The sequence below is a fragment of the Electrophorus electricus genome, chromosome 3, assembly GCF_013358815.1.
Source record: "Electrophorus electricus isolate fEleEle1 chromosome 3, fEleEle1.pri, whole genome shotgun sequence".
NCBI classification, from domain to species: Eukaryota; Metazoa; Chordata; class Actinopteri; order Gymnotiformes; family Gymnotidae; genus Electrophorus; species Electrophorus electricus.
In genome coordinates this window covers 31466811-31479072 of record NC_049537.1, presented here as the reverse complement: position 1 = coordinate 31479072, position 12262 = coordinate 31466811, and the positions used below count along the sequence as shown (strand labels likewise).

The window sequence follows — 12262 nt, the reverse complement described above, 5'->3', positions numbered from 1 at the left end:
TCTCTACCGTTATATATAAATATTCATATCTATTTTTCCTTTTCACACGTGTCAGAGTCTAAAAGAGGCATTTTGTCCACTCAGAGCCAATCCGGACCACCACATGCTTCTCACTGAAACCATGTGATGAACAAATGCTATCAGACGAGGGACGTGACCCTGGCTCTCCTCTCCACTCCTCTCCTGTTCTCGCCTCCTATTTTGTGCTGTCTGTGGCTTGGCACTCCCTTAAAATAGCACATGGGAACTGATATTTGACACAGTCTAAGAGAAACAGACTGTGTTGCATAAAACAGAATTAGCCTCGTGTGGTTCTGACGATGGCCAGAGTTGACTCATCTCTCCAGTTTTTGCTGGCTTTGACAGGCTATTCTGTGGCATGGTGCTGAACAGGACCCCCGGACGTGACCACCAGACGTGACTCCCGGAAGTGACCCCCGGACGTGAGCGCAGCCCTGACCCCACCACAGCACTGCTCAGCTGGAGCTCGGGTTCACATGGCGCTCACACACCTCTGTGTCTGCATGTGCTGCTCCAGCCAGTGCACACACTCACTATTTACAGCTGTTCCTACCAGCGCAGAGTCTGTCCCCTGATGGGCCAGAGCCCATGGGGGCCTCTGCAAGGGGCCTTGTTGATCAGGTGCTACAGTTCCTCGGCTGTTACTGTGCAACGCTAAAGACTTATGGAGAGTTTGATAGACAAGCGCACAGATCAGTACTAGTAAGACCTGACTGTGGAGACACTCCTGCTAGAGAGGTTGCGTTTAGCATGATGTTTTGTTTCGGTGAGCAATACCAGAGTATATTTGCCATTTGCAAAATTAGCATTGGGTGTTGTCCTGGACATGTGGAAGAAGGACACAACACCAGCCTTATTATCACTGAACTACCACCATCAGGGTGGATGGGACTCAAAACATTGCACTTCTGTTCAGGCCCTGAGGACACCCTGAGGACAGGGTGTTTTGGTGCCTCCTTCGCTAAGACCTTAAGACTTACATCCTCGTCTGACGGTGGGGTTTGGAAGGACACAGCTACAGGTAGCGGGGGAGGGGCAGCGCTGGACAGGTGGACAGGTCCATCTGGGGCCAAGGTGGGCACAGTCAGCACCTGAGTCGCCATCGTCTGAGAGGGGTGGAGCTTGAGCACCTGAGTGGGTGGAGACAGCAGGACAGAGGTACCTGAGGAGAGAGAAGGGAAGGTGAAACCAAGGACGTGTAGTTCTCCCGCAGACAATGCCAGTAATGCCAAGGTCACGGGGTCAACTCCCAAGCAGCAGATATACTGTCAAACTAATAAATAAGTCACTGTGGGGAAAAAAAAAATCAGTAAATAAATAAATGAATAACAGAAAACTGTATCAGAAACATCCCCGATCCTCCTTCACAGCATGCAAACAGGAGACAGGGCCAAGGGGGAGGAGTGTGAGAAACATTCTCAGATTTCTTTTCACATGCCGTGTACATCCTCACATGGGATTCAGAATCAGAGCCATAGCTGGGACTCTGGGACTCTCCCTGACCCCTCATCACACACCAGGACAGACCAATCACCTAACAGGGTTATTTCTACGCCAGACACTGTCTCTCCTACTGGGCACAGCGGCGAGTGCCAGGCACACACACACAGCAACACACCACCAGCTCCAATTGCTCCCAACAGTCCTCCAAAGCTGCCCTTAACCTGACAATACTAGCCGAGTGACAGGAAATAACTTCCTGTCAAAAGACTGCTGGCGTATCACACTCTACACTCAGCAGGGTTGCAGGACATGGAGTAAACACTATACTTGGATTAATCTGCAATATATTCTGATCGGAATACGTCTTATACTGACTATCTGTTAGGACATCATGAGATTAGCCAGTCATATTTTGACCCAAATGAATGTGAGATTAAGTGAACACTCACAGATCTCTCATGTGGCATGCCTAGGACTGATCAGAGGCTTTCATCACAACAAGTAGGTGTTGTGCTAGAAGGCTCACTTGCATATTTTAGTCTTCTGCAATATCAATAATTAATATTAAAAAGCAATTAAACAATATTTAGTGCAAACCTAACGCCAAGCTGTCTAACATCGCTCCTGAGACAGGAAGGCACCAAGACTGAACTGTTACTCGTTAAACCTTAAACTGAATGGCTGCAGGTCTGTACTGCTCCACCAGAGAAGACCTTCACATCATAAAATCTAAAAATGCAAAAGTAAATCACAGGTGTCTCTGTGGTACAGGACAACCCACAGGGCTGTCCTCCATACACACTGCCCCTGGGCATGAGGAAACCACCCCCACTTTAGAAACAAGACAACCCACAGGGCTGTCCTCCAATCACACTGCCCCTGGACATGAGGAAACCACCCCACTTTAGAAGCAAGACAACCCACAGGGCTGTCCTCCAATCACACTGCTCCTAGACATGAGGAAACCACCCCCACTTTAGAAACAAGACAACCCACAGGGCTGTCCTCCAATCACACTGCCCCTAGACATGAGGAAACCACCCCCACTTTAGAAACAAGACAACCCACAGGGCTGTCCTCCAATCACACTGCCCCTAGACATGAGGAACTGTTTCCAGCTGGGGCTGCTGTGATGTACGAGCCCCTGGCCCTGCTCCAAGGTGGGGCTATGAGGCCAGCATACCACTGTCAGCTGAACACACACGACAGACTCGGAAAAACACACACAACACACACAAACATACATGCTTACAAAACAAAACAGACCTGACGAGCCTCAGAGACGTGGTTGTGTAGGTTGCTGAACCATAAGTGCATATTTACACTAAACCATAAAACTCATCCAATGTCCAGCTGTACAGGAATGTGGCCCAGTGTCAGAAAGCTGATTCATCACACACTTGATAATGTTCTCCAAATGTGTGTGTACAAACCCCTGACCCACCAGGAAAGGGCTCTTTGAACTGGACTTACATGCCACTTTCCTCAAGAGCAAAGCAAAACAACACAAACCAAGCTTATCAACTTTAACATATGAGAATCCCTTAAACTTTGATAATTAGAACATTCTCTAAAACCTTTGAGCATGCCCAGAAGGGAGTATTTAATGATGTGGCAACATCTGCTGGCTATACTATGCAAGTACACTCCCATGTTATGACAGTCATGGACACTGTTCCTCTGAATGAAATCACCCATGCGGTCATAAATATATGCCAAAATTTAAATTAAGTGAAAAGTATTTTCAAATCATTACTAAATCACTTAGGTGAGGCAAAGTGTCTATGTATTATTAATACATCAAAACGCACACATTACCAAATTCAACAATATATTATTTTGTCGCCTTGCTGGTATCTCAGGGCTGATGTCCTTGGGTGAAGAGAGTTTGATAGCTATAGCATGCTATCAAATATTAGCCATTTTTCGCATGCTACCTAGAGGGGTGGTACCTGCACATACACACACACACACACTTACACACATACACACATACATACATACATACATACATACATACATACATGCTTATACTTATAGTGTTAAATAATTTGTTGTTATACTGACATTACTTTGAAAGAGTTAAAGTACAACATAACCTTGTTCACTAGCTCAGCGCTAACTACACTTCCATGACTCCAACAAAAACAGTCAGGTATCAGTATCAGAAGAGGGCCGGGGGTGCAGTTGCATGCTATGACCTGGAGATGGCGGCAAATAGTTGTTTTTCAACTGACCACATAACACCACTCCCCACATACTTCACTGACAAACATAACAGCATCAGTGTGGCCGGACTGCCGGACAGTCCAGTGGTATTCCTAAGAGGAATTACACAGCTGCTGGATCAGGTGCTCTAGATCTGGGAATATGTGCCATTACTCCAAACATGAACTAAGTCTCTCACTGTGACATCCTAGATGGGCAGAACGTTCCCTCACCTGCGGGTGGCGCAGGCTGGATAGAGAGCGGTGGGGATTTGACCATGGGCAGTATGGTGGTCTGTACAGGCTGGATGATGATGGCCTTAGCCTGGAGAGGACTAGTCACCCGGGGCAGTGGCATGGTGGTGATGAGGGGTTTGGGCTGGATGGAAACCTTGGGGCTCACGTGAATGGGTCTTTTAACTGGCTGGGCAGACTTAGCTGTGGAAACACGACAAGAACATCACTGCAAACCTCCTCATGACTATAGCAGATCTTGACAGGAGAAACAGTAGCTTGCTGACCAAGCGTATATAATACATACATTATATCATTATTTTAAACACATCTAACAATTGTTCCTGACTTTATCATACCCTCATTTGCTAATTTATTAGAAGTGTCACCTTGCAACTGTTCTCACTGGTCACTTCATTCAGTACAGGTGCAATTTACAGGTGAACACTCACCTGTCATTGTCATCTGTCTCATATAGGTAGACACACACACACACACACACACACACACCTGTTCAGACCTCAGTCCAAAACCTCCCACACAAGCATAACCAGAGATCTTGGTGTGAGTGGCCGTGTGTGTATGAACACACTGACCTCGTGTCTGGCTGGTCTTCCTGACTGGCTTCTGCTCCAGCGGCAGCTCAGAGAAGCCACTGGAGTCGGAGCACATGGACACAGGAGAGGGCTGAGACTCAGGGGAGAGGGGAGATAGAGCGTCACCCTGCAGGGGGCAGCAGAGAGCACAAAGATGCACCAGACTCAGGGTGAACAGTGTGTGTTTGAATATTTCTAATGTATGCCTGTGCAGGTACACGCACGCACACACGCACGCACACGCACGCACACACACACGCACTTGGACTAACAGGTTAAGCAGGAAAGCAACAGAGCTTCTAACAGAGCAGGAACATCAAGAAAAACCGCCACTGTTGAGATCACGATGAAAAAAAAGGTGTTGGTAACAAATCTGTACAGTTGGGTAATCAGAGGCATTTAAGTGACAGAATTAAAAGATGTGAAACATGATTACGGTTGGTCTTAGTCAGAGCCAGAACACGCAAATGTCACTGCATTCTCCCTCAAGAATGTACCGATCCGAGCTGATCTGAGATCAGTTCTGAGGCCAGAACCCTCCCCACAGAAACAGCAGACACATGATGAAACACTGATGAAGACCAAGGAGCCAAATACCATCAGGGACAAAAGCAATGATATCAGGATGCATCAGTCACAGCTGGGATGGGCTTCCTGCGACAGGACGGGGCTCAGATAAAGGGAGGAACGTCTGTCCCAGCCCTCATAAGAGCAGAGCTACGTACAGTACACACACTGACACGTGGGCTGCATAGTTAAGACTTCAGTGCTATATGACTTGCTGTATTACAGTGCATTATAGTGTCTTTCATAAGTATACACTCCATGTGAACATTTTCACATTGGGTTACAACTTGGATTAAAAATTGGATTAAAAAACTTCACTGGGTTGTTTACCATTTGACTGACAAACATTTCTCAACAACTTGATTGTGAAAAACAACTTTTATAGTTTACTTTTAACACCAAAGTTAAACAAAAATCAGACGTGTTTATTGCCTAAGCATCAACGCCAGCCTCCATAAGCAGTCACTGACGTTTGACGGACAGCCTTGTCTACACTGAGTTGCTTTTTTTCTCAGAACCAATCTTTTTTTTTTTTTTTTTAATAATCAATCGTTTTCTGTAATTGAATCCTGGACTTGTTTCCAAAGCTCCTTCATCTTTTTGATGTGTGCTCTCAAACTCTGGTACCTTCCATGACAAACAGGTATTTACATTGCAATCACAATACTAACAGCACACAAATGAGAGAGCATTTATACCAACTGTTTGTAGCAGAATTAACTCAGGTGTTTTCACAGTGCTGGGGGTGAATACAGTGATACAGTTACACAAGACCTCAGAAGCTATTGACTCTCCTCACATTACAAAGACTATGGATCCATTCATGAAGTACAACTACAATCACGTTCATTTCAATTCCAGGTGACACTCCCCTACACAGTGGAAGAGGCCGAGGGGTGCCTACTGCTCTTAATGACGTTAATGAGGGGGCACTACCTACTCAAACAAATTAACACACACTGAGCTGTCAGACACATTTCTCTCACCAAGACACTAACGAGCTGGCCAACGAGCTCAGGGGCGGCAGAGACATTCATTAGTACATCAGAGAATTCATTTGATGGCAAGCCCACATGGAGGTGAGCAGCTCAGCAGATTTCCATCTCCTGTGCTTTGGCATGATACAGCTGGCAGTAACCCACCCAGGCGCACGCGCACGCACGCACACGCACACACACACAGACTCGCTCCAGTTCTCTCACATATAACACTCCATCTGGACAGGGACACTAATTCTCAGGTCTGCTGTCTGAGTTCTGTGTATCAGCACTCACAGACATGCCTTCATTAGCTGATTCCTGAAACACATCTGTTTATCCAGCTTTTATGTCAGTGTATACAGTGCACTATTACTGCAATTAATATCAAACAACTGGAATTATTTTCTGATGATATTAGCTGGCATATACTCCTGTATATGTACTAAAGGGCTTTTATCAACACACACTAGCACATGTAGCGACAGTTGAGGCAGTAAACATGGGCTCAGCCCTGCAGACAAAATATCCACAACATCTCACACACGGCACATCTTTTTCAATACTGCATCCAGGTTTTATTTACAGCTGCTGTGTGTTAGTAACATCAGACACCTACATGCTAGCCAACAAAGCTCACCGGTGAAGGCAGAAATGACACTTTTGCATCTCTGTTTTGGACAAACTAAATTATTTACAGCACCTGATATTTAACAATCAGAGGTTTACAGTGGTAGACCACTAACCATCTTTAAAGCATCATAAACATATATAACACTAAATAACTGACTAATGGAACTTAACATAAAGCATCTCCTGGCCCTTTCAAAACAGAGCAGCTTCACTCTAGATGCCAGTTACTTTGACTGTGTTTTAAAGTAAAAGAAACAAAACAAAATTATCATCACAACTTCTCCAAGCGTGCTCGGCCAACCCAGACTCTGAGCATGCTGGGTAAAGTTTAAATACAGAAATGTATCAGTCTAAAATGGACTCAAGAATCTACAGAAATGGAACAGGTGGTGCAGGGAGAGATAGGTTCTGGAATAAAGGTGTGGGTCTACCAGCACCAGATGAGTTCACTAAGCAACTCATATGCAGAATGGCACACATGCACACACACGTATGCACGCACACGCACGCGCACGCGCACACACAGACAGTGGCTTACATATGGAGAGTACGGTGAGCGGGCCTCCACGGACCCAGGTGATGACCCAGAGTTGAGTGTGCGGCTCGGAGAAAGACAGTCCCCTGACACATCTGCACATTATAATAAAGCAATATTAAAGTTTGAAAGCAAAGATGACCTATTTGTCCATAATTTTATCAGAGGAAAATTAATGAGCACAAGATTTACCAGGAGAGGTGCTCCCAGAGTCTCCCCAACCATCGGAGGTCCACACCGGTGGGTCAATGTCCAGGTTTAGATCAGCTGCACTACTGGCCTGCAGAGATCAGGGTAAAGCATCCATCAAGGAAGCGCTACTGCACTATATGATCAGAGGACATTATGAGGCCAGTTTATTTGGACTTACGTAGTCAGCGCTCACAAGCGCTTGCAGTAGCTCATCCGCATCGCACAGTTCGTCCAACTCGTCAAACAAACTGATATCTGCACAAGAAAACGACATATAAACACGTGACTGTCAAATCTTTAAAATCAGCAGTTTTACAGTCATCTGGAAAGTGCTCGCATGGAGCACACACCTGCAGGACAGGCACGTATACAATATACTCAAGACCCTGAAATGGACACCTTTCTATCATGCGCAAGGAAAGTTGCACATCTGTGATTGGAGTTAAATAAACAACGAAACGCATTTGTATAAGAAATTGCAGTTCCGATTTGTTTTCTTATACCGTTGATGTTAGTGAGGACAGCGGATGCGCTAGGCTAGCTAACGCTGACGTGAAGGACGAACGTAAACAGCTATCTTAAATAGTTAGCATGCGAAGCCAACCTCACTTAGATTCCAATATAACACCACATTATCTGTATTTCGAACTAAATAAGACGTTATATGACCCCAGTAGTCAATCTGCCATTATCCAAACGACACTGTTATATAGCTAATTAGCTAAAGTAGCTCAGGCTTTAGCGTGCTAGGTGGTAGCAGCGAGCGAGACTAGCGACACGCGCTGCAGTTGCTAGGAGCCGAGAGCACGAGCTCATGCGCTAGTGGTGTTATAATAGCTACCACTTACCCCACTCCGCACCCCAACCACCCTTACCCCACTCTCCACCCCAACCACCCCTACCCCACTCTCCACCCTGGGCACACTTACCCCACTCTCCACCCCTACCACCCCTACCCCACTCTCCACCCCTACCACACTTACCCCACTCTCCACCCTGGTCACCCTTACCCCACTCTCCACCCTGGTCACCCTTACCCCACTCTCCACCCCTACCACCCTTACCCCACTCTCCACCCCTACCACACTTACCCCACTCTCCACCCTGGGCACACTTACCCCACTCTCCACCCCTACCACACTTACCCCACTCTCCACCCTGGTCACCCTTACCCCACTCTCAACCCCTACCACACTTACCCCATTCTCCACCCTGGTCACCCTTACCCCACTCTCCACCCCTACCACCCTTACCCCACTCTCCACCCCTACCACACGTACCCCACTCTCCACCCTGGGCACACTTACCCCACTCTCAACCCCTACCACACTTACCCCACTCTCCACCCTGGTCACCCTTACCCCACTCTCCACCCCTACCACACTCTCCACCCCTACCACACTTACCCCACTCTCCACCCTGGGCACACTTACCCCACTCCCCTCCCCTACCACCCTTACCCCACTCCCCACCCCTACCACACTTACCCCACTCTCCTCCCCTACCACACTTACCCCACTCTCCACCCTGGGCACACTTACCCCACTCTCCACCCCTACCCCACTCCCCACCCCTACCACCCTTACCCCACTCTCCACCCCTACCACACTTACCCCACTCTCCACCCTGGGCACACTTACCCCACTCTCCACCCCTACCACACTCTCCACCCCTACCACACTTACCCCACTCTCCACCCTGGGCACACTTACCCCACTCCCCTCCCCTACCACCCTTACCCCACTCCCCTCCCCTACCACCCTTACCCCACTCCCCACCCCTACCACACTTACCCCACTCTCCTCCCCTACCACACTTACCCCACTCTCCACCCTGGGCACACTTACCCCACTCTCCACCCCTACCACACTTACCCCACTCTCCACCCCTACCACACTTACCCCACTCTCCTCCCCTACCACACTTACCCCACTCTCCCCCCTGGGCACACTTACCCCACTCTCCACCCCTACCACACTTACCCCACTCTCCACCCCTACCACACTTACCCCACTCTCCACCCTGGTCACCCTTACCCCACTCTCCACCCCTACCACACTTACCCCACTCTCCACCCTGGGCACACTTACCCCACTCTCAACCCCTACCACACTTACCCCATTCTCCACCCTGGTCACCCTTACCCCACTCTCCACCCCTACCACCCTTACCCCACTCTCCACCCCTACCACACGTACCCCACTCTCCACCCTGGGCACACTTACCCCACTCTCAACCCCTACCACACTTACCCCACTCTCCACCCTGGTCACCCTTACCCCACTCTCCACCCCTACCCCACTCCCCACCCCTACCACCCTTACCCCACTCTCCACCCCTACCACACTTACCCCACTCTCCACCCTGGGCACACTTACCCCACTCTCCACCCCTACCACACTCTCCACCCCTACCACACTCTCCACCCCTACCACACTTACCCCACTCTCCACCCTGGGCACACTTACCCCACTCCCCTCCCCTACCACCCTTACCCCACTCCCCTCCCCTACCACCCTTACCCCACTCCCCACCCCTACCACACTTACCCCACTCTCCTCCCCTACCACACTTACCCCACTCTCCTCCCCTACCACACTTACCCCACTCTCCTCCCCTACCACACTTACCCCACTCTCCCCCCTGGGCACACTTACCTCACTCTCCACCCCTACCACACTTACCCCCCATTCTCCTCCCTGGACACACTTACCCCACTCTCCATCCTGGTCGATGGAAATACCCCCCGCGCCACTAGTCATTATACAGCTGAGCTTCGAATGATCCTCGACGTCTAACAACAAATCCGACGACATTTTTCCGCGAATACATGAGTAATAATGTGACAGTAACGCAGTAACCGGATGTTTTCAAAGGCGGGCAGGCTGCGCCATCTCTACCATCTCTGCGCCGTACCAACACTTCCTGCTCACGCTACGTACACGTCTCACTGGCCAGCTTCCGTAAGGAAGCCGTCGAGGCCCAAACGCGCGTTGGGAACAGCTGGGCGCCTGAAGGTGGCAGCAGAGGACTCACCGAGGGGCCACGACCACCAAGGCTGGGGGTCGCACTGTTTCTGCCGTAGCGATTTGTCTGTTTGAGGGCAGTAACTTTGAGCTGTCCCGGTTTTTCCTGTTTCAGTAAATGCTCTAACAAGCCTTGTTTCCATGTATTAATTAGATTAATTAATTAATTAGATTACAAAGTTGCATGGTTCCTTACATATTTACTGTATCAAAAATATGACACAGTTTGCTTTTATTTTTCTTTCACCTACTTGCTGGGGGCAGGGGTAGGTGTGTGTGTGTGTGTGTGTGGGGGGGGGGTAATAATTGTGGCTGGCCCTGTTCAGTCTAATGCAGCGTGAAAGGTGACACCTTGACATTTTGGTCATGTGTGACTAAGTCCATTCCAGTCTCTGCATCACCTGTGCACTGCTGCCTTTAAATACAAGATTGTAGATTGTTGTATTTATAATCCCAGGAACATTCCCACACCTTGTATGTGTAACTAGTAATATTCCCTTTTAAGGACACCACACTTTTGTCTGAGGGGATGTTTCGTGGCCAGTCACATATAGAACGTGATATAGACACACTTGTGACTGCACACATGCCAGCCTGCTTGCAGATGAATGTGAATGTGCTGAAACATGCGCAGATACACATCTTAACGAGCCAGTTATTTTCCGCTCTCAGAAACAGGCCTGACATGAAGATAGCCTGGCCAGGGCTCGGAGGAACAGCTGGCTGTGCTGAGAGATATTCTTAGGCCCTGTTATGTCTTTGATGCCAGGCAGACGACTGACATTGCTGCAGCCTAAAGGTCAGGAACAGGTGCATATGGTTCTAATCTCATGAGTCTTTTCAGGACTGGGTCGGCTTAACCCGAGGTGCTCGTGCACAATCTCTCTGGGATTGCGCCCATCGCCTTCGTCTGATTGACACTGTTTCAAGTCTTCCCCAACATGCTTTTCTTTATCGTCTGAAAGCAAAGGGGGCCCCAGTGATCAGGCCCCACCTCCCAGGTTCAGTGTGCTGATTAATTCATTTCATTATGGGACTGACGTGCACATGCATATGGCTAGTAGTGTGGTCTAATCCCCTTAACCCCATCTGTTGACTAGTCCCCATGCAAGTTTTCCTTTAGCTATTGAACATAATTATATTCCCAGGAACAAAGTATTTTTAAATATTTTTGCATGGCCAATGTCAGACTGAAAAAGACCTTTAAGACTATGGATGGTTGATTTAAATGTTCCATTGAAAGTGTAATAAATCAGTAGAAAGCAGAGTTGCACAGCTGAGACTGAGATACAGTCCATGAGAAGATGCCAGAAGTGTTTCTATGTGTTTGGTTGACATGTTTGTCTTAGAACTACCTTGTCGGCTTCTACAGGCTCATATTTCAAATGCTACTACGCTAAAACCGATAATTGTCCTGCATATTGTAAGTAAATAAGTACATCTTTATTTATATATCAATCTTCTACACTAAGTCACATGGAGCGTCACAACATATATTCCAAAACACAGTCCCAGCCCAAAGCATTTGGCACAATCTGAAAACACACTGACTCATTACTGGAAATCACAACATGTACAAACCATCAAAAACCAGCAACCACTAAAAGCAAGAGAATCAAAACATGTATTTCTTTAAAACTTGCACAGATTCTGACGGTCTGTAATCATGGGAAGATCGTTCCAAAGTGGAGGTGCACTCACTGCAACAGCACAATCCCACTTTGATTTTAACTTTGTTGTATGACCAAAACAAACAAACAAACAAAAAACAAAGTTTATGAGAAACTAACAGTCCTTGGCTTGACAGTGAATTCTCTTGTCCCTGTATCAG

General features: G+C 47.9%; 1 protein-coding gene across 1 annotated transcript in view; it reads right to left on the bottom strand.

Moving 5' to 3' along the window:
• The window catches only part of atf6 (activating transcription factor 6), a 46771-nt gene extending 36437 nt beyond the window's left edge, over nucleotides 1-10334 (bottom strand). The window contains exons 1-7 of the mRNA XM_027030621.2: nucleotides 10119-10334; nucleotides 7584-7660; nucleotides 7406-7493; nucleotides 7217-7308; nucleotides 4502-4628; nucleotides 3906-4109; nucleotides 1002-1183 (exon numbers count right to left, since the gene is read on the bottom strand). Coding sequence (XP_026886422.2) covers nucleotides 1002-1183; nucleotides 3906-4109; nucleotides 4502-4628; nucleotides 7217-7308; nucleotides 7406-7493; nucleotides 7584-7660; nucleotides 10119-10221 — 873 coding nt within the window. The 5' untranslated portion in view covers nucleotides 10222-10334. The remainder of the gene's footprint in view (nucleotides 1-1001; nucleotides 1184-3905; nucleotides 4110-4501; nucleotides 4629-7216; nucleotides 7309-7405; nucleotides 7494-7583; nucleotides 7661-10118) is intronic.
• Nucleotides 10335-12262: the final 1928 nt, after the last annotated feature.